At 41.5% G+C, this 22,560-nt stretch overlaps 1 protein-coding gene across 7 annotated transcripts in view; it reads right to left on the bottom strand.

Moving 5' to 3' along the window:
- Positions 1-22,560, bottom strand: part of PAX2 (paired box 2) — a 798,928-nt gene that overhangs the window by 499,481 nt on the left and 276,887 nt on the right. For all 7 annotated transcript variants that reach the window (XM_044056534.1, XM_044056533.1, XM_044056535.1 and 4 more), the window contains exon 5: positions 16,542-16,661. In XM_044056534.1, coding sequence (XP_043912469.1) covers positions 16,542-16,661 — 120 coding nt within the window. The remainder of the gene's footprint in view (positions 1-16,541; positions 16,662-22,560) is intronic.

Genomic DNA, 22,560 nt, shown 5'->3' on the forward strand with positions numbered 1-22,560 from the left:
TAGGAGCACCCCATTGTTTAGGCCTGTATGAGCCTTGGGGCTGAGATCTGCCTCTGGGATGCCTGTATCTGCCTCTTTGTGATCTGCCTGACACTGGAAAGGACCAATTTTTAGTAGGCCAGTTCCTTCTAAACCTGGGTGGCTGTACCTGTAAGAAATCCTTGACTGTCTGCATGGATTTTGCTTTATCCTCCATTTTTTCAACACCTCTTCTGCTTTAGTACCAAACAAAGTATCATGCTGTAATGGTGCATCTAATAATTTTGCTTTAACATGATCAGGCAGATTCTGTTCCTTTAACCAAGCATGCCTTCTAATAACAGAACCTGTAACAGCGGCCCTGCAAGAGGCCTCCAGTGAATCATAACCACATTGCAAAGTATGTTTTCCCACTTGTTCAGTTGCATGCAATAAATCCTGCAATTCCTTGTTTCCTGAACATTCAGTATGTGTCAACATTTTCTGTTTAAGCAGTGACATTAAATATTGCTGATATTTAACCATATGAAACTGACAATTTAAAGCCCTTACAGCCAGGGTAGCAGAAGTGTAGACTTTTTTCCCCCATCTGTCTAGAGCCCTAGAATCCCTATCAGAGGGGACAGGGTTTTTTGCAGTGGAAGCTTTAACCCCCTTGGGACCCTGAGATATAGATTCTGGGTCAGCAGCAGGGTTTTTATATAGGAATTTATGAGAATCCGGGACCCTGTAGTATCTGTCTGGCTTAGCAGGTGCAGGGGGTAAAGAGTCAGGGGACAGACTGAAAATACATCATCTACAATGTCTAGAACAGGTGGAATAGCAAGGGGTCTGTGCTGAGGAAGAAGCAGAAAGTCTCTGAGCCTTTTCTTAGATTCAGAATAATCTTGGCTCTCCCAGTGGAAATGTTCCCTCATAGTATGCAGGGTTTCCCCAAATAAATAATCCTCAGGAGGAGAGGCTGAAGGAATGGATTCTTCGGCATCAGAATCCTCATAGGGAAGCAAGGAGTAATCCTGTTCAGAAGAGGAATCAGCGGAAATAGATACCTGATCAGAAGAATCATACTTTGTCTCTTGCCTAGGCCTCTTATCGGGGGGGGGGGGGGGGGGGCCCCTGATCAAAGTCTTCGGCCATTTTGAGCATCTGTTTTTTAGGCATGGAAGTCTGAGTAGGAGAATGCTGTACTTGTTTCTTTGTCTTTAGAGCTGCTTTAGTCTTTGTCTTTGAAGCTGAGGATGGCTTAGTATATAGTTGTGTAGGTCTGAAGACACCCTCAGAAGCCGATGCCTTCTCAGCGGCTCTGGACCCATCTGAGGGAATGATTTCCAAGTGTCCAATACCTTGAGTATCCAGAGGCCCAGTCGGCTCCACGTGGGAGTCGGTAGCGGCCTGTGGCTCTGAGGTAGCGGGTGCCAGGGGCTGCGAAAGCTCCTCACTGAGAACTGGCGAACCGGCGACTGGCCTAGTAGAGGCTTCATCGTCGGTTTTGGACCTCGGATGCCTATCCTTGTCCTTTTCCTTGTGTTTTTTGTAAACTCCGGTTTTCGGCTGGTCCAACGGCATTATATAATTAAATCTTCGGCCAAAGTAATGAAATGCAAATTCGAACCGACGCTTGGTAGTGTGTTGGTTAAATCTAGCACAAAAGCGACAGCTAGCAATGTTGTGATCAGGGCCTAGGCAAGGAATACAGTAAGAGTGAAAAACGTTATGAAGTATTTGCTTCCCACAAGAAATACAATTGTTAACTTTTTCTGACATCGGTCTGGAGCAAGAAAAAAGTTTCCCCAATGGGGTACTTAGCTTTAATGAAGACTTCGATTCTGAAATTTGGATTTGAAAATCTCACCCGACCGGCACTTCTGAACTGCTTTTGCTTCAGGCACCACGCGGCAAGAAAGACTGAAGAAAATGGCGTTGGCTGCATCTTTTATACCCCTGGCGCTCTGACGTCAGGGAAGAGGTGACAGCAACCGACACCGGACCTAGACTTTGGAATTCTGGCCAACTGAGGGTAGGCTGCCAGCAGGATAACCCAAGAGTAATGACTGCAACAATGAAACACGATGAACATCTGCAGTGGCAAAGCTTGCCCTGGATTTAGAGTAGAGTGGCAGATGATAGTGCTTTGTAAAGGTGTGCACTGAACTCCAAGTAGCAGCCTCTAATATGTCTTTGGTTGGTACTCCCCTGAGAATGGCTGCTGAAGTGGCTGCAGCTCTGGTTGAATGTGGCCTAATGCCCTTAGGCACTGGCTTGCCACTGTGTAAACAGCAGAAAAGAATGCAACGTTCTATCCACTTTGAAATAGTCTGCTTTGAGATAGCCTTTCCTTGTGATCCTGCAGCATATGCCACTAGTAATTGCTCTGTCTTCCTGAAAACTTTGGTTCTGTCCAAGTAGAATTGAAGTTGTCTGTGTACATCCAAAGAATGCAGAATTCTCTCCCCCTTGTTCTGTGGATTTGGATAAAAAGTTGGCAGATGAATAGTTTGGTTAAGAGCCACACTGGACACCACCTTAGGCATAAATGTTGGGTTTGTCCTCAGAGAGACTCTGTCTGGATAAAAAATGATGAAAGGTTCCACAGCCATGAGTGCCTGTAACTCTGAAACCCGTCTTGCAGAAGTTATTGCTAGGAGCAGAGCTGTTTTCCAAGATAAAAATTTTATGTCAGCAGTAGCAGCTGGCTCAAAAGGAGGCAGGGTGAGTTTTTCCAAGACATAGTTGAGGTCCCATGGAGGCATTGGTGATCTCCTTGGAGGCCTTAAGTTTTTGGCTCCTCTGAGGTACTGCTTTAATAAAGGATGAGAAAAGATTGGTGGCTCTGTATTGTAATGAGCTGAAATGGCACAGGCATGAATTTTAATTGATGAAAAAGATAGGCCTTTGTCCAGCATCTCAGTTAAGTATTGCAAAATCTGAGGAATATTTGGAACAGCTGTATCAGTTCCTTGTGCCTGGTTCCAAGCACAGAATCTCATCCATTTTCCAGCATAAGATTTTCTAGTACTAGGCCTTCTGGCTTTCAAAATGACATCCATCACAGCTTTACTGAGAGGTATGTTTTGTATGACTACCTTATCCGCCATGCTGCCAGGTTTAAAGTACTGAGTTGACTGTGCAGGATCTGATTGTTTTGCTGGGACAGTAGATGAGGTATTTGAGGCAAGGTCCAAGCTGGGCATTGAGACAAATTCCTTAGGATTGGGTACCAGTACTGGCGGGGCCAGTCTGGCACAATCAGTATCATCTTTGGCTTCTCCTGTCTGACCTTTAGGAGTACTTTGGGGAGGAGAAGCAGTGGAGGGAAGGCATATACTGATAGGTTTTTCCAGCTGAAAGATAGGGCGTCCACTTTCCATGCTTGTCTGTGATAAGTCCTTGTGCAGAATTTTTTTAGTTGGTAGTTGTGAGGGGAGGCAAATAGATCTATGTCCGGGCATTCCCATTTCCTTGTTATCATGCTGAAGACTTGTGGATCCAGCTGCCACTCGTGGGGATCCATGAGGTTTCTGCTCAGTCCGTCTACCAGAGTGTTTTCCTTTCCTGGCAGGAACTGTGCCTGCAGATGTACTTAGTAAGTCAATGCTGTGTCCCACAAAGTCATGGTTAGTCTGCAAAGGGGGTAAGAATGTGTGCCCCCCTGCTTGTTTATATACCATGACCATGGTGTTGTCTGTCTTTATCAGTAGTTGTCCCAGATGAAGTAGGTCCTTGAAAGCTGTTAGGGCATTTTGAACAGCTAGCATCTCCTTTTGATTGATATGTAGATGCATTTGGTTTGAGGAACATGTGCTCTGAATGCATCTTCCTGCCATGTGGGCCCCAAAGGCATAATCTGAAGCATCCGTTGTTAGTGTCTGCCTGGCTGGGGGTAATGTGAATGGCTGTCCCTTGTTTTGGTGACAAGCCTTCGCCCACCATTGAAACTCCTATTGCAGGCAGGGAATGAGAGTAATCATTGTTTCCAGGCTGTGGCAATGTTGAGTCCAAACACTTTTTAGGTACCATTGAAGTTTCCTCATATGCAGTCTTGCATATGGAATTAGTAGGTTGCAGGATGCCATGAAGCCCAAAGCCTGCAGAATTTTTCTTGCAGATAACTGGGCCTTTGTTGCCAACATTTTGAAATAGGTAGTCAGTTGCCTTTGTTTGTCTGGTGTGAGATAAGCCATCTGGGCAGTTGTATTTAAGCTTGCACCCAGGAATATTACCTCTTGAGAGGGTACTAGTTTTGATTTATTTTTGTTGACTGTGTACCCTAGGCATGTTAGAAGTCTTTTCACAAACTCCAGATGCTGTAGAAGAATGTCCTTGTTCTCTGCTTGAATTAGACAGTTGTCCAAGTAAGGATATATTTGTATTCCTCTTTGTCTGCAGAATGAAATTACTGGTGCCAGGCACTTTGTAAAGACCCTGGGTGCAGTAGATAAGCCAAAGGGCAGTGCAGAGAATTGGTAATGCATTGAGCCAGCCTTGAATCTGAGGTATCTTCTGCATGATTGTCTGATTGGGACATGCAGGTATGCCTCTTTTAGGTCTAAAGTCACAAGCCAAGCATTCTTCCCAGCATGGGCAGAAGCTGCTGCAAAGTCAACATTCTGAACTTTGGTATATCCAGGAATGTGTTCAAAATAGATAGGTCCAGTACTGGTCTCCAGGCCTTGTCCTTTCTGGGTACCAAGAACAGTCTTGAGTAAAATCCTTGTCCCTGCTCTTGCTCTGGTACTTGTTGAATGGCCCCCATATCCATGAGGGATGAGACTTGTTTTTGCGCCTCTGCCCATTGATTTTTTTGGGAGATCTGGCCAACCGTTTGCTTTTGGCAGGGTATGGAAATGGAACTTGTAGCCTTGTGACACTATATTTAGAACCCACTTGTCCTGGGTTATAATGTGCCAATTTTGTGAAAAAAGTGCTAATTTTCCCCCTAGGGGTGCTGCCAGGACATAAGTGCTTGGGCAGGGGGAAGTCATTGGGACTGTTTCCTGTATGGCTGTGATTTGTCTTCTCTAACTTTGGATGTAGAAGCACCCCATTGCTTTGACCTGTATGAATCTTGCGCCTGGGATCTGCCTCTAGGGCGTCTGGATCTGCCCCTTTGAGGTCTGTCTGACACAGGAAAGGACCAGTTCTTTGTAGGCCAGTGTCTACTAAACCTAGGTGGCTGTACTTGTAAAAAATCTTTGACAGTTTGCATAGATTTAGCTTTGTCCTCCATTTTCTTTAACACCTCTTCTGCTTTAACACCAAACAAAGTATCATGCTGTAAAGGTGCATCTAATAATTTAACTTTAACATGATCAGGCAGATTTTGTTCCTTTAACCAAGCATGCCTTCTAATTACAGAACCCCTAACTACGGCCCTGCAGGAGGCCTCCAAAGAATCAAAACCACATTGCAAAGTATGCTTTCCAACTTGTTCAGCTGCATGCAATAAATCCTGCATTTCCTTGTTTTCTGCACATTCAAAGTTTAACAACATTTTCTGTTTAAGCAATGCCATGACATGTTGCTGATATTTGAGCATATGAAACTGACAACTTAAGGCCCTTATAGCCAAGGTAGCAGATGTGTAAACCTTTTTTCCCATCTATCCAGTGCCCTAGAATCCCTGTCAGAAGGGGTAGGTTTTTTTGCAGTGGAAGCCTTAACTCCTTTGGGACCCTGTGAAATAGTTTCTGGGTCTGCAGCAGGGTTTTTTAAAAAGGAATTTATGTGAGTCAGGAACCCTGTAATATCTGTCAGGCTTAACAGGAGCTGGAGATAAGGAGTCGGGGGTCAGACTAGACTCTGAAAATACATCATCTACAATGTCTAACACAGGTGGAATGGCTAGAGGCCTGTGTTGAGGTAGTAAAAGGAAATCCCTAAGCCTCTTTTTAGATTCTGAAAAATTTTGGCTCTCCCAGTGGAAATGCTCTCTCATGGTATACAAGGTTTCCCCAAAAGAATAGTCCTCTGGAGGAGAAGCTGAAGGTATAGATTCTTCAGCATCAGAATCCTCGTAGGGGGGAAGAGAATATTCCTGATCAGAAGAGGAGTCAGATGAAATAGAAACCTGATCTGAAGATTCATAGTCAGTCTCTTGCCTAGGCCTCTTATCTGGGGGGGGGCACCTGATCAAGGTAATCAAGTCTTCGGCCATTTTGAGCATCTGTTTTTTGGGCATAGAGGCCTGTCCATGTGGCTCTTGAGTTTGTTTCTTTGCTTTAGAAGGTGCTTTAGTCTTTACCTTTGTAGCTGAAGTTGGTTTAATGTACAGATGTTTAGGTCTGAATACACCCTCAGAAGCCGGTGCCTGCTCAGCGGCTCCGGACCCATCTGAGGGAATAGTGTCCGAGGTTCCAATACCTTGAGTTTCCAGCGGCATAGCCGACTCCATGTGGGAGTCGGTAGCGGCCTGTGACTCTAAAGTAGCGGGCGTCAGGGGCTGCGAAAGCACCTCACTGAGAACCGGTGAACTGGCGACTGGCTTAGGAGAAGCTTCGTTGTCGGTTTTGGACCTCGGTTGTTTATCTCTCTTCTTTTCTTTGCATTTTTTGTGAATTTCCGGATAATTAAACCGGCGTCCAAAATAGTTTAAAGCAAAATCATACCGACACTTAATAGTGTGTTGGTTAAATCTAGCACAAAACTGACAACCAGAAACGTTGTGATCAGGGCCTAGGCAAGGAATGCAGTAAGAATGAAAATCCTTACAATGTATTTGCTTTCCACAAGAAATACAATTATTAACTTTTTCTGACATCGGTCTGGAGCAGGAAAAAAGTTTTGTCAACGGGGTACTTAGCTTTATTGAAGACTTCTGGTCTGAAACTCGAACACGAAAATCTCAGGAGTCAGCCGACTGGCACTTGTGAACTGCTTCTGCTTCGGGCACCGCACGGCAAGAAAAACTGAAGAAAATGGCGTCAGCTACTTCTTTTATACCCCTGACGACCTGACGTCAGGGAAGGGGTGACAGCAGCTGACGCAGGACCCAAGACTTTGGAATTCAGGCCGACTGAGGGCAACCTGCCAGCAGGATTACCCAAACGTAATGACTGCAACAGTGAAACACAAAGAACATCTCTGTCTTGAAACAAGGTATGACAGGTATGATATTTTCCAGGTCCTGAGAATGCTGGCACCAAAGAATTTTTAAGTACCATTGAAGTTCCCTCATATGGAGTCTGGCATATGGAATTAGTAGAATGCAGGAGGCCATGAACCCTAGAGCCTGCAGGATTTTCCTTGCGGACAGCTGGGTTCTGGTGGCCATTTGAGTGAAGCAGCCTGTCAGATAGGCTTGCTTTTCTGGAGTAAGGAATGCCATCTGGGATACTGTGTCCAAGCTTGCTCCCAGGAATACAATTTTTTGACTGGGGACTAGTTTTGATTTCTTTTCATTGATAGTGTACCCGAGGGAGGTTAGAAGGTCCTTTACAAATGTCAAGTGCTGCAACAGCTTTTCCTGACTGTCTGCCTGAATCAGGCAGTCGTCCAAGTAAGGGTAAATTTGAATCTTTCGCTGTCTGCAATAGGCAATGGCTGGAGCCAGGCATTTTGTGAAGACTCTGGGAGCAGTGGATAAGTCAAAGGGAAGTGTAGAGAACTGATAATGCATAGATCCTGCCCTGAAATGTAGACATTTCCTGCATGAGTCTCTGATAGGGATGTGCAAATAGGCTTCCATTAGGTCTAGGGTGGCTAACCAGGCACATATCTCTCAACCTGGAAACATTAAAAATCTGGACAAGACCCATGAAAAAGAAGTACAAATCTGTACACTGTTTAACATAAAATTTGCGTACATAATTATGTAACCCCGCCCACTCCAATAGAATTGTGGGATACCAACTTTCAAATGCAAACTGAAGAACAGACAACCAAAATATGACACCAGAGTCCCCCTGCAGCCATTCCAATGTCTCATTACCTGGATATTTTGCTGTATTTACCATAAACACTTATGTGTGCATACATACTGCTTTACTTTTACAATGATTATTTTGATTTTTTTTATACTTTACAGCACAATGCACAATATATATATATATATATATATATATATATATATACACATATATATATATATATATATATATATATATATATACACACACACATATACATACATATATAAATAGAATGTAAGGCATAGGCATCTTGCACAGCTTCTTGCACTTATTTCCAATTTAGTTTTGAGCGGGGGGGACAAAAGGCCAAAAACCAGGGACACATTTTAAACATTACTTGTATAATTTTGGAAAGATGCTAGAATAAAATGTTGTGTTACCACCATGCATTTCACTGGCAAGTCTTCAACACAGGACCCTGTGCACTACAGTCAGAACAACATACCACTATGCCAAATCACCAACTTGTTTCCCAAAAGACAGGAAGACTGAAACTTTAATGGCTATCATTTAGTGAATTCAGTTCTCACTTCTCACCATAGTTCTTAACCTCTTAGCACAAAAAACTGGACATAGCCAATAATGGGGGATACAGAATTCAGATCAGTTCTCACTTCTCACCACAGCTCTCAACTCTTAGCACAAAAAACCTGGACAAGCCAATAATACAGCCCCAAAATAGGGACACTTTTCAAATACTGGTCTTATAAACTTAGAAAGTTGCTAGAATAAAAGGTTTTGTTGCCATTTATTGTCTGAAGAACATGAAGTCTGAAATTCAAATGCCTGTCATTATTTAATGAATTCAACCTTCAGTGATTTGTTACAAACATCCTGAAAAACCACAGATTTTATGAGGAACAGATCAAAAAATATGGCAGAAATTCACAAGTGGTGGTGGCTAGGGTCATTAGGCTCTTTTTACCCTATACCCAAGGTAGAGGGTTTGAGCCTGAGTACTTCTAGCCACCAGGTGTATTATAATGGAGGCATTCACACACACACACACACACACACACACACACACACACACACACACACACACACACATAATTACAGTCAATAAAAAGTAAAATGTTATTATTTGCAGCATATAAGATACAGATATATGAGAACACTGCTCAGAATCTGATAGAAACCAGAAATGCTTGCTGAAACACTACTGAAACAGTAGCTGCACAGAAATGATAAATGTTTTTTCTCAGTCAGAAACTATTTGTGTTCAGACTTAAAGCTAGAAACACACATTTTCAGCTTTACAGCATTTGCTTTAACCACTAGGCTGCAGTGCTATATCTCAAACCAAAAACCTTCATTAATATTAGACTTTCCAGAGAAAAAAATATAGAGCAAAGAAAAGGCATCAAGAGCTTGATGCATTACATAAGTAATCATATCAATCGTTATGCATACGAATAAGTCAGTTATGACATTCATTCATCCCTACTGTGATATTCACTTTATCATATCGAAGGTTGCTGGGGAGCAGGAATGTATTACTCCACTCAATAGGACTAGGATACAAGGCAGAGAACTAATTCTGGAGAGACTGCCAGCCAGTCTATTACGTTCACACAAGGCTACAGATAAAAACACACACACACACTTTCAGATTACCTTCTAACAGCCATGCAATATCCCCTACATAAAGTCCCAGCTTACCTCCCATTGTCAAAAAGCTGATAACTTGTGAAACTGAAATGGTTAAGGTCACAGACATGTTAATGCTGCCTTTTCAAAACAGTAAGCTGGTCATAGCTTGGCCTTAGTCTGACTATATCTGTAAGCTTCATTAATCATTAGCTGCAGTTTAAACCACCTGTGAACTGTGTTAAAATAATCAAACCTTTCATCTTGATTCTTTCCCTGCAGATGGGTATCATACCTTCTAACAACCGAGCAAGAGCAATACCATCTAAATAAAGTCCGTTTGTTCCGTTCGAACCTTCTAACAGATGAGCCCTTCTAAATAAATCCTTGCTGAGCATACGTTCAAGCCACCTAAATACAACAAGCCCTTCTAAATAAATCCTTGCTGAGCACAGTCTATTCCAGCCTTCTAAATAAAATGAGCCTTCCTTTCCGGCTTGTTTGTTCCCGCTTACAAAGCATTTGAACCAGCCGGAAACTTGGAAATATGTGTGCCATGAGCTCAATAAGGATAGGCTGGTAGCCCTGACGAGCTGACGTCATCGCGCACGCGATGATGTCAGCTAAAGCGCGAAAAATGAAACCAAAGTGAAAAAAATTAAAAGAAAAAATCGGAAATGAAGGGGTGCCACTCGGGAATCGTGGCACCCCATTATTTGGACCCCAAAACTCGGTAAAAAACAAGTAATTCGGGACAGTTGGGAGGTATGACCAGGCATCTTTGGACAGCATAGGGAGTAGCTTCTGTAGGGTGAGCATTCTGAATTTTGCTACCACCAGGAAGGTGTTTAGAATGGATAGATCTAAGATTGGGCGCCAGGTGCCCTATTTTCTGGGTACCAGGAAAAGTCTGGAATAAAAACCTTGGCCTATCTGTTCTGCAGGAACAGGCTGACTTGCCCTTATGGAGAGCAGGGATTGAACCTGGTTTTGTGCCTCTGCCCACTGGCTACGAGGAAGGTCTGGGAACCCTTTCGGGGTTGGCAGCCCGTGGAAATAAAATTTGTACCCCTGGGATACTATGTTGAAGACCCATCGATCGCTGGTGATGGAGGTCCAGTTTTTTGCATGGTGGGCAAGTTTTCCTCCTAGGGGCATGAGCAATTGGGCAGAGGTGAGGAGAGGAATCGAGAAGTCATTGTGAATTCTTTCTGTAAGGGGATGGCTTAGCACTTCCTGTTTTAGAAGTGGAGGTACTCCATTGCTTAGATCTCTGCATACCCTGAGACTGTAATCGGGGGGGTCTGTTTCCCCTGGATCTAGTTTGAGGCGGCCTTGAGGGGGCTGGAAAGGACCAATGTTTCAAGGGACATTGCCTACTGAACCTTGGAGGCTGCACTTGCAAAAAATATTTGACTGTCTGCATAGACTTAGCCTTTTCTTCCATCTTTTTTAAAACCTCTTCTGCTTTGGTGCCAAACAGATTGTCCTTGTTCAAAGGAACATCCAGTAATTTTGATTTGACATGGTCTGGCAAGGTCTGTTCCTTAAGCCAAGCATGCTTTCTAAGTACAGAACCTGTGACTGCTGCTCTGCAAAATGCTTCTAGGGAATCAAACCCACACTGCAGGGTATGCTTGTTGACTTGACTTGCAGAATGCATAAGCACCTGTAATTCTTTATTTTCTGCAGTCAGGAAAGGTAGATAATTTTTGCTTAATAAGTTCCATAGTATGTTGCTGGTATTTCAGCATGTGGAACTGACAATTAAATGCTCTAATGGTGAGAGTTGCAGAGGTGTATACTTTTTTATCCCATCTGTCAAAAGCTCGGGAATCCCTGTCCGAAGGGGTGGGATTCTTAGTTGTAGTTGCTTTTATTCATTTAGGTCCTTGGGAGATGACCTCTGGGTCAGCAGTAGGATTTTTTAAAATAAATTATTTGTGAGAGTCAGGGACTCTGTAGTACCTCTCTGGTTTCCTTGGAGCAGGGGGTAAAGTATCAGGAGTTAGACTGGATTCCATGAAGACATCATCCATAACATTTAGGACAGGAGGGATAGCTAAGGGTCTGTGCTGTGGTAAATCTAAAAATTCCCTGAGTCTTTTTTTAGACTGAAGATAATCCTGGCATTCTCAGTGGAAATGCTCTCTCAAAAGAATATAGGGTTTCGCCAAAAGAAAAATCCTCTGGAGGGGAAGCAGAAGGAATGGATTCCTCTGCATCTAAATCCTCATAGGCAGATAAAGGCATGTCTTCATATTCAGAAACCTCATAGTCGTCAAACTCTTGGGTCAGTTAAAGCTGCTGGGGACAGACCTCTTTTTCTTTTAGCAGGGGAAGGCTGGCTTCCTCTAATCACCATGATCAGATCTTCTGCCATTTTAAGCATTTGAGATTGTAGCAAGGAAGCAGGCATTTGAGTTTGGGTCACTGTTTTTTTAGGCGTAGCTTGTACTGTTGGCCTTAGAAACTCTGTAGTTTTAGAAAGAACTGAAGACACAAAAGAAGTTGCCGGTTTGTGTCGAATATTGGCAATGCGAAGAGCTTCCTCAGAAGCTGGTGCCTGCACAGCAGCTCTGGACCCATCCAAGGTAAAGACATCTGCAGGTTTCATAGTCAAAGAAGAGTCTCGCGGCATACTGGACTCCGAACGGGTCTTGGTAGCAGCCGGCGAATCCATCAAAGCAGGCATCAGGGGCTGCAAAAGCACTTCACTGAGTACCAGCAAACTGGTGACTAGCTTAACGGAAGCGCCGTCGGCAGTTTTGGACCTGTGCGGTCCTGTCTCTGTCTTTATCCTTACGTTTTTTTCAGAAGATCGGTAGTCAAATGGCTTACCAAAGCCATTTCTGAATACAGAGATCGAGAATGAAAGTATTTAGCTACAATAAGGGCCCAATGACGAATAGTTTGGGCGTTGAACAAAGCACAAAACCGACAATGAGATACATCGTGGTCTGGGCCTAAACAGGTGACGCAGTAAGACTGGAAATCTCAGTGTGGTATTTGCTTTCCACAGGCAACACAATTGTTAACTTTTTCTGACATCGGTTAGAGCAAGAAAAAAGGATCCCCAATGGGGTACTTAGCTTTAGAAGACTTCAGGATGATTCTATTTTGGAAACGAAAACTCAGGTACTGGCTGACCAGCACTCATGTGAACTGCTTCTGCTTCGGACTACTCTGCAAGAAAGGCTGATGTAATGGTGTCAGCTGCCTGTTTTTATACCCCTGACGTCAGTCCTGAAGCGACAGCAACCAACACAGAAATACTAAGTCTCTGGTATTTGGGCCGACTGAGGGCTACCTGCTGGCAGATAACCCAAGTGTGATGACTGCAACAGTGAAACATGAAGAACATCACACACATATTGAAAAACAAAATACAGGCAAACTTTTAGTTTCATGCATATTTGCGCAACCACAGTTACTTCTTAATCTGGACACTACAAGACACTCAAAAAGAGCTAGACTTCAGGATAGACAGTCCTACTTTTTCTTGTAACCCAATGAAGTTGATATATTTGGGTCACTCCTTTCTTCTGTCAGATACCTCTGCAACATCAAGTTGTCATGAAATTTGCCCCAAACTGATTAAAGGGTAGGCATTTCAACTCGTTTCCTGATCAAAGCTTGCTTTAATTTAAGATTATTACTCTTATTTGGGGATGTCTACATTCCACATTACTGCCTTAAAATATTAGGCTAGACAACCCTCATCAAAAACAGAACTGTAGAATGACAACAGAGGGGATGTGCATGAATCTATTCAATACCTTTAAATATCTTAATGCATCCCACTGTTGCACACAGATCCTTGTAAGAACACCAGCTCCCCAACAGGTGTCAGGCATGCAGAGATATCTCTTGGCAACTTCTGCACCAAGACAGCATGTACATTTTCACCACTTGATCTGCTGACAAAGTAAAATACTTTAGTGTCCTATGTACAGCGTGAAAACTGGCCATCAAGATGCAAACAAATATGCCCCCAGAGTTTTAATGAATCTTTTATCTTGCTTTGGCATATGCTGAAATTAATCGCAATTTGCAAACTGTCAAGACTGATAACTACGACCACAGGTAAACAGCTGGGAGAAAATTGGTGATGTTAATTCTTGTCAAACAAATTTCTAGCAGGTTTCATAAGTTTTATAATCATAGAGTACCATGGTTTAGGGTCTAATAAAATGTCAAATGCACATTAAAACACAGATAAGGTCCACTAACTGTATGAAAAATATACTTTGTGCATTAGAAATAATTGTCACAGTAGAAAAACTGCAAATGCAGACTGATAAATAAACAGCATTGACAAAATGTACTTTTAACTTTTCTGCAGTGTTCTGCCACTCTTAAGCAACCGTGTGGTAACACAAAAGTAAAAATGTATGTGTCTGTGTGTGTGTACTTATATGACACCTATGTATAAATATACACATACAGACACACAAGTATATATATGCACAGAAGTATGTGAGTATACATGCATACACATACACATATATGGATCTCTATCAGTTGACTGAGTTTTCAGAAACTCAAAATTCATATGGTCAAGACCATATGATCGAGTTTCTGAAAACTCCAAGGTTTTGAATGGAGATTGCACTACAGTGAGGATCGGGAAATTTACCCTTTTCTTCACTGTAATGTGATCTTGGAGTTGGTATATATAAATTGCAGGGGGGGGGGCTGCTTGCCCCCCGCATAAATGTAAAAATAGTGAATTTTTTTTTCTTTCTTTTTATGGTCAAGTTTTTGGAAATTCAATCATATGGTCTCATCCATATGAATTTTGAGTTTCTGAAAACTTGATCATCTGACATAGATCCACATATATACATATATGTGTCTACTACCGGAGATCGAAATTACACTATTTCAAAATCCAGTAGTAGATACCCTCTAACGCAAAAGTGGACTTCACCGAAAGTGCACTTTTGCGAACACCACTTGAGCGAATGGTTACGGACCTTAGGGTTAGGGCTTGGGTTAAGGATAGTGAATACCTACTAGGGTTTTCCACTATCCTTGACCAAAGCCCTAACCCTAAGGTCAGTGACTACCGCACCACAGTGGAGGACATTGCCCGTTCATTCTAGTGGTGTTCGCGAAAGTGCACATTCGGTGAAGTGCACTTTCATGTTAGTGGGCATCGACTACTGGATTTTGAAATAGTGTAATTTCGATCTCCGGTAGTAGACCCACATATACATATGGATCTACTTTAAAAGCTCAAAAGGCCAGATTACAGAACATGATTTTCACGAGATGACATCGAAACCGTGATTTCCTGAACGCAAAAGTTTTACCAGGGTAAGTAAACACTTGCCCGGTATGGGGAAATATGCCATTTTCCCACTGCAGTGTGATCGCGGAGTTGGTATATATAGTTGGTGGTTGTTGCCCCCCACCTAGGTGTGTTTTACATACTGTGGTGCATTTCCATGCAATTACCCTGGTAAAACTTTCACATTTGGGAAATCAAGGTTTTGATGTTGTCTTCTCTCGAAAATTACGCTTGGTAATCTGGACTTTCAAGCTTTCAAAGTACATCCATATAGACACACACTCACACACACACACACACACACATATATATATATATATATATATATATATATATATATATATATATATATAAATATACATATATATAAATATATATACATGCCACACACACACACACACACACACGTGAGGGTCTTTTAGGAAAAGAACCCAAATACTCCACTTTAAGAAATCCAAATCCCTCCGAGCTACACGGTCTAGGGACCTAAACCTTGTCACCACAATAAACAGAACATGCCGGAGAGATAGATTCCTGTCCCAGAGACTTCCCATACTCTGGAATAAACTACCTATCTATAACAAAGCTCCTCATTAGCACTCTTCAATAAAAATCTTGATGATTGGATGGGAAATAGGAAATTCACCCCGGGGATCACCTCTGTGGCTCTGCTTGACAGTGGCACAGGAAAATAATTTTCTTGGGTGGCAAAAGCCAGGGTACCTTTTTGGCTGGGATTGTATAGGCCCCAGGGCTGATAGCCTAGTACCTACCTATGAACCTATAATACCAAAGAATTTCATTTGTACATTAAAAGTATTAGTTCTGGTTTGCTTGACTGGTTTATAATGACAAAAATTCTTAGGTTTTGAAAATGATGAAGAACATAAATAAAATATGTCCTCTTCTGGAGGGCCTTCAGTTGTGTTCCATAAGGTCAGTATTTCTCATAGATATTGGTAGACATAATACTCGGAGATGAAAAGAAACGATACAGAAGTGCAATTGCAGAAGAATAAAATTGTGAGCATGCTCTGCATGGAGAAGTTAATGAAGTTGAAATCATAACCACTCTCACTGGTAAGCTGTATGCTGCTGGCTTACACTCTGTCAACAATGTCTTTCAAAATACATTTGCACTTAAGTAGCATGCATCCTTTTTTATCTGTGGAGTTTGTCTGTAGAATAGGTCACATATTACATTCCAAATAATTTCACCAGTAAGATTTGCTGATTTGTGAAGCTACAGTTTCTTTAGATTTCTAGAAAAATCATGCATGCTGTTTACATATTTGAAAGTCTTCACAATGTACAAGACATTTAACAGTCTACCACTATACAACCAGCTGTCAACACCATCTACCCAGCTTCTGCTTATCAGGATCTTTTACCCTCTATCTAACTGACTACCAGAGTGTTTTGGAATTACCCATCATTTTCAGCATCATTTCATTCATGCAACAACAAAATTAAAAAAGCTGCAAGCTACTTGACCACTGAATCGTTAAATATATGCACGCTACAGATTTCTTTCTCTTTTCTCTCTCTCTCTCTTTCTCTACTGATCACATTTCATGAAATTGAACTCCTGGTATTATAACCTTCACTATAGCCATCTGCAAGCCAGCACGAAGGCTTTGAGCCAAGTCTCTCATGAAACAAATCTATTTTGAAAGCAGATGGGAGGCACGTGTGTGCCATGCTAGAAACTCTAACCTTTCTGCAGGTGACAAGAAAATGGAAAAGTATAGTGTCCACTTTCGTCTTACCCTCATCACGTTTCCTTTTCTCACCATTCGATCGCGGAATACCCAGGATTCCATTGATGGAGTAAGATCCAACAGGATCATTGGAGGCACTGGACACAGGTGGGGAAGCAGTGCTAGGAACTGAGGAGAATGAAGAAGTAAGTCAGGCCAACAGTAAGTAGCAGACTGGGCCAAGCTAACATCACAGTCCTCACACAAAAAAATCTAGTGGACTTTCTCCTCTAGTACATGTCAATAAAGTCTAAAAGTCACAATGTATTTTTATTTGTATCTGTTGTGTTCTTGGTTGCAACATAAAATTAATCATTAAAATATTTTTCTGAGGTGATGACACAAATGAATACGGAATAGTGTAAGTACTGTATCACACTCTGTAGATTTCTTCATGTATATCTAGACCAAGAACAAAAAGAGTACATGTTGAAAGGATACAGCCAATTTCTTTAGGCACAATCTACTGGCTGGACATATGAACATTGCTGGTTACTTATTTTTATATCTTGATAATTCTTTTTCTAAATGCAAAACATGAAAGTACTCAACATCCTTGTATTAAAACAAAACATGCATATTGTTTCCAGTATTGGGTCATCACCTCCAGCTTCAGCCCAGCACCTGGAAACATCCCAAAAACAGTCCAGCAACTCATAATATAAAAAGAGGGATGGGCACTTGCACTGAGTGGCTTCATTAATTAGAAGTTTTTCTTATCTTAAGTGTTTGCAAAAGAGATATGCTAAGTGTTGGAAGTAAAACAAAGGGTAACAGAAGGTGACAGAAAAGCAATAGAAGCAAGCCTTATGGTGATTAAAAATGGAAACAAATAATACAAACAGCAACATTAATGAAGTCTGGAGCAGACTAACATTCTAAAAATATGGGTTGCAAAGCAAAGTATGACCTACAAACGGATTTATCTGTTAAACCCTCATGTGCATACTAAAACGGTATCCAAGCCTCTGAAGATTAATATGAAGCCACGGGAATTTATGTATGCTTATTATGCTTTTAAAACTAGTAGGTACTTTGCACATATATCATGTTTGTGCAGCAGTTCTACTACCAACTGCATTACAAAAGTGAGGTAGTTTGTCCCCGCTAAGGTAACAGGAGACAACAAACTGTCTGGCATTTTTTGTATTCCTGAATGGAAAACTACACGTTCAACCCTATCATGCTGCAGGAGTTCAGTGAGCAGGGGTAAATATGTTAATACGCAGGAAAAGTTTGAATAAATACCAGACACAAACAAGGACTTTCATGACAGATGGCCTTAAAAGTGACTTCCTGCCACAGACAAATAAAAAAATTAGCATGTATAATTAATTTTCAAAGAATTTTCCTTTAAATTATTTCTTATTATGTTACAGTGTTTCCTGTCAATTACTTATTATGTTATCAGTGCAGCAGTACATCTTGTATGGTAAAAGTTCTTTGTGAATGAACAAAGTTATATTCAATGATGGCCAACTCCAAGGAACCAAACAAAGATTACAATGGTTAACTATGCTGTACAGCCATTAAAACTAAGGTAGGCTCAGGATTTGCAGAACATCTCAAAATAATAAGCAATTGCTTGAAAGCCATGGTGCTTTACTCAGATAAAGCTTTGTTACAAAACTCTCATTGTGTGACATCCTTTAAGTTAAAGATAAAAAATGGCCCACCATGATAATTACAACTATGCTCATGTTGAATCTCATTGCTACACCCACCAGAATCCAGAAACACTCAACACTAAAACAGCAGCAGAACATACTGTGAAACTCTGAAGCATGCACCAGAACTCACTGTAAAATATTGTGATGCAAACAACAGTACCCAGTGTGAAACTCAGATTGTACACAATAGTACAAACATGAAACAACATGCAAGATATGGAAAACAAATCCATGATGAAATGGAATGCTACAAATAACATCAATTCTGATACACACAGAGGCATTAACAGTAAAATGTCTGATATAAGCAACCTCCACCAAGAAAGGGCATGATTCATATCACATAACAAGCAGTAACCACTGTGAAATGCTCTGATACAATGGCTCCCAAACTTATTGCTACACACAGCAGTACCTGCTGTAATACACCTTGATCTACAGAGCAGCATTCAATATGAAATTCACTGAAAGTCACCACTGCAGATACTGATTGCTACACACAAGATTCACTATGAGAAGTCAAAACACAACTTCCCAGATGGACATTGGCTAAGTCAGACTCACTTAAATTGCAGGTAAAATATCACTGAATATATTTTTGTACTGCCCCCCCTACACCCTTTGTGCTTTATATATATATATATATATATATATATATATATATATATATATATATATATGTGTGTGTGTGTGTGTCTGTGTGTGTGTGTGTGTGTGTGTGTATGTATACATATATATGTGTATATATGTATACATATATATGTGTATATATATATATATATATATATATATATATATATATATATATATATATTTAACTCCATGGTCGTACAATATTGTGGAAAGGTGAAAATACCCAATACAAATATAACAAACACTGCATGTATAATGGCAATTTCCCAGTAAAACTATCTTATAGGTAAAAACAGTTTCAGAGGTGAAGATTCAACAAGTATGACTCATTCAGGACACTTACAAGAGTTTACATTCAGTAGTCTATAAATCTCCTGCTGCACACTCCAGCAGCAGCATTCCTTGTGATGGACAAAGCAGGGCCAGCTGTTAAACAAAATGCCATAAACAGCAACATCTCATGTGAAAATGGACACCCACAACATTTACTATAATACATATAGTATACAAATAGTTAAATTCCCATCTACAAAGCAGTACCTTAGTTGAAACTGACTGCTACACACAGCAGCACTGACTGTGAAATGGCCTGCCGCATGCAGCAGGACCTAGTGAGAGTCTTCGTGCTAATCACAACAGTATCTTTGTGATGTAACAATAGCTACTATGTAGAGTACCATGGTGCATATTGCAATACCCACGTAGAAATTTGGGGTTACACTTAGTAGTACTTAGAGAAAGAGTATTTGTAACACAGGACAGATTCCACTGTTAAATATATTGCTACACACAACAGTTCCAACTATGAAACTTACTGCTAGTATCTCCCACTGTGATATGTTCTGCAACACACAACAGCAGCAACCATGGTAAAACACCACACTATACACAGAAAAGTACAGTTATGTACACTTACCATAAATGTAGATGTTCGACTGTATTCACTGTTGTAGTCATTACATTTGGGTAATCTGCTGGCAGGTTGCTCTCAGTCAGCCTGAATAACAAAGTCTTGGGTCCTGCGCCGGTTGCTGTCTCCTCTTCCAGGTCAGGTCGTCAGGGATATAAAACATGCAGCCAACACCATTTTATTCAGTTTTTCTTGCCCCAGATGTCAGGTGCCCCCCAAATGGGAAACAAAAAAATATATATATATAAATAAACAGTAAATATATAAATGCACTTTTAGAAGCATAAACTTTACCTTCAACTAAAAGCAAATACACCACAAAGGCTTTTGAGAATAGTGAAGGAAAGAAAAGGTATAGAAAGAGGGGTGGTGGGTGGGTAACCCATACTGCAACAGTGAATACACTCGAACATCTACATTTATAGTAAGTGTACACAACTGTACTATGTTCTTCATGTTTCACTGTTGCAGTCATTACATTTGGGTAGAATCCCAAAGCTATGGATGGGAGGATGGAACTAAACAGCATTAGGAGTGGCTATAAGGCCTTGCAAGACTGCAGTGGGAAAGCCTGCCCTGGTTTTGGAGAAGAGAGGTAAATGATGATGCTTTGTGAAGGAATGAGCAGAGCTCCAAGTAGCAGCTTCTAAAACGTATTTGGTTGGGACCCCCCTGAGAAAAGCAGCTGAAGTAGAGGCAGCCTTGGTGGAATGTGATCTGATCCCCTTGGGCACAGGTTTACCATGGTGAAAATAGCAGAAACGAATGTAGTGGCTTATCCATTTAGAAATAGTCTGCTTTGATATAGCCTTCCCCTCTGACCCTGCAGCAAATGCTACCAGTAGTTGCTCATACTTTCTTAGAGATTTGGTCTTATTTAAGTAGAATCTTAGTTGTCTATGTACATCCAATGAATGTAGAATCCGCTCCCCCTTGTTCTGCAGATTTGGGTAAAATGTTGGCAGGTGAATGGTCTGGTTAAGAGCCACACTGGATACCACCTTAGGCATAAAAGAAGGATTGGTCCTGAGGGACACCCTGTCCGGGTAAAATATAATAAAAGGCTCCACTGCCATGAGAGCCTGTAGTTCTGAAACCCTTCTTGCTGAAGTGACTGCCAAACGAAAAGCTGTTTTCCAAGATAGAAATTTTATATCTGCAGTAGCTGCTGGTTCAAAAGGAGGCAGGGTGAGTTTTTCCAGCACAAAATTGAGGTCCCATGCTCTTATGGGTGCTCTTATGGGTGGCCTTAAATTTTTGGCCCTCTAAGATACTGTTTAAGCAGTGGATGAGAAAAGAGGGGAGGTTCTGTGTTGTAATGAGCCGAGATGGCAGAGGCATGGATTTTTATTGAAGAAAAAGATAGGCCCTTGTCAAGCATCTCAGTCAAATATTGTAAAATGTGAGGAATATTGGGCTTTGCTGTGTCTATTCCTTGTGCTTGGTTCCAAGCACAGAATCTCTTCCATTTATCAGCATAAGATTTTCTAGTACTAGGCCTTCTGGCTTCCAAAATGACATCCATCACAGACTTACTGAGAGGTGTTGTTTGAATAATTAGTTGATCATCCATGCTGCAAGATTTAGAGTTTGGAGTTGAGTGTGTAGAATTTGATAGTTCTGCTGAGACAGTAGATGAGGTATTTGAGGCAAGTACCATGGAGGAAGGTGAGACATATTCCTTAGAAGCGGGTACCAGTGCTGGCGAGGCCAGTCCAGAGAAATTAGGATCATTTTTGTTTTTTCCTGTCTGACTTTTAGTAAGACCTTGGAGAGTAGAGGCAGAGGGGGGAAAGGCATACATTGATAGTTTTTTCCAGCTGAAGGATAGAGCATCCACTTTCCATGCTTTTTTGTTATGAGTTCTTGTGCAGAATTTGTCCAAATGATAATTTTGGGGAGAGGCAAATAGATCTATGTCTGGGCTCCCCCATTTCTGTGTTAATATGCTGAAGATTTGTGGATCCAGTTTCCATTTGTGCGGGTCCATACCGATTTCTGCTTAGGTCGTCTGCCAAAGTATTTTGCTTTCCTGGCAGGAATTGAGCTTGAAGATGTATTTGGTAAGTCAAGGCTGTGTTCCACAAAGCCACGGCTAGTCTGCAAAAGGGGTAGGAATGTGTACCCCCCTGCTTGTTTATGTACCACATAACTGTGGTGTTGTCCATCTTTATCAGTAGTTCTTCTGGATAAAGTAAGTCCTTGAAGGCTGTCAGAGCATTCTGAACAGCTAGCATCTCTTTCTGGTGGATATGCAGATGCATTTGGTTTGGGCTCCATTTGCCCTGAATGCATCTCCCTGCCAGGTGGGCCCCCCAAGTATAGTCTGATGCATCTGTAGTTAGGACTTGGGTGGCAGGGGGTAGAGTGAATGACAGTCCCTTGTTTTGGTGACTTGTCTCTGCCCATCAAAGAAATTCCTGTTGTAGGCAGGGAATGAGAGGAATCATTGTTTCCAGGCTGTGACAATACTGACTCCATAAACTTTTTAGGTACCACTGAAGTTTTCTCATATGCAGTCTCACAAATGGAATTAGTAGAATGCAGGATGCCATGAACCCCAAAGCATGCAGAATTTGCCTTGCAGATAACTAGGTTTTTGTTGCCATTTGTTTGAAGTATGTTGTCAGTTGTCTTTGTTTGTCTGGCGTGAGGTAAGCCATCTGGGCAGTTGTATTCAAGCTTGCACCCAGGAATGTAATTATTTGAGAGGTTACCAGTTGTGATTTATTTTCATTTATGGTGTACCCTAGGCATGCTAGAAGCCTTTTTACAAACGCCAGATGTTGAAGAAGAGTGTCCTTGTCCTCTGCTT

The sequence above is a fragment of the Protopterus annectens genome, chromosome 14.part0 (genome assembly GCF_019279795.1).
Source record: "Protopterus annectens isolate FY-2018-M chromosome 14.part0, PAN1.0, whole genome shotgun sequence".
In the NCBI taxonomy this organism is placed as follows: domain Eukaryota; kingdom Metazoa; phylum Chordata; order Ceratodontiformes; family Protopteridae; genus Protopterus; species Protopterus annectens.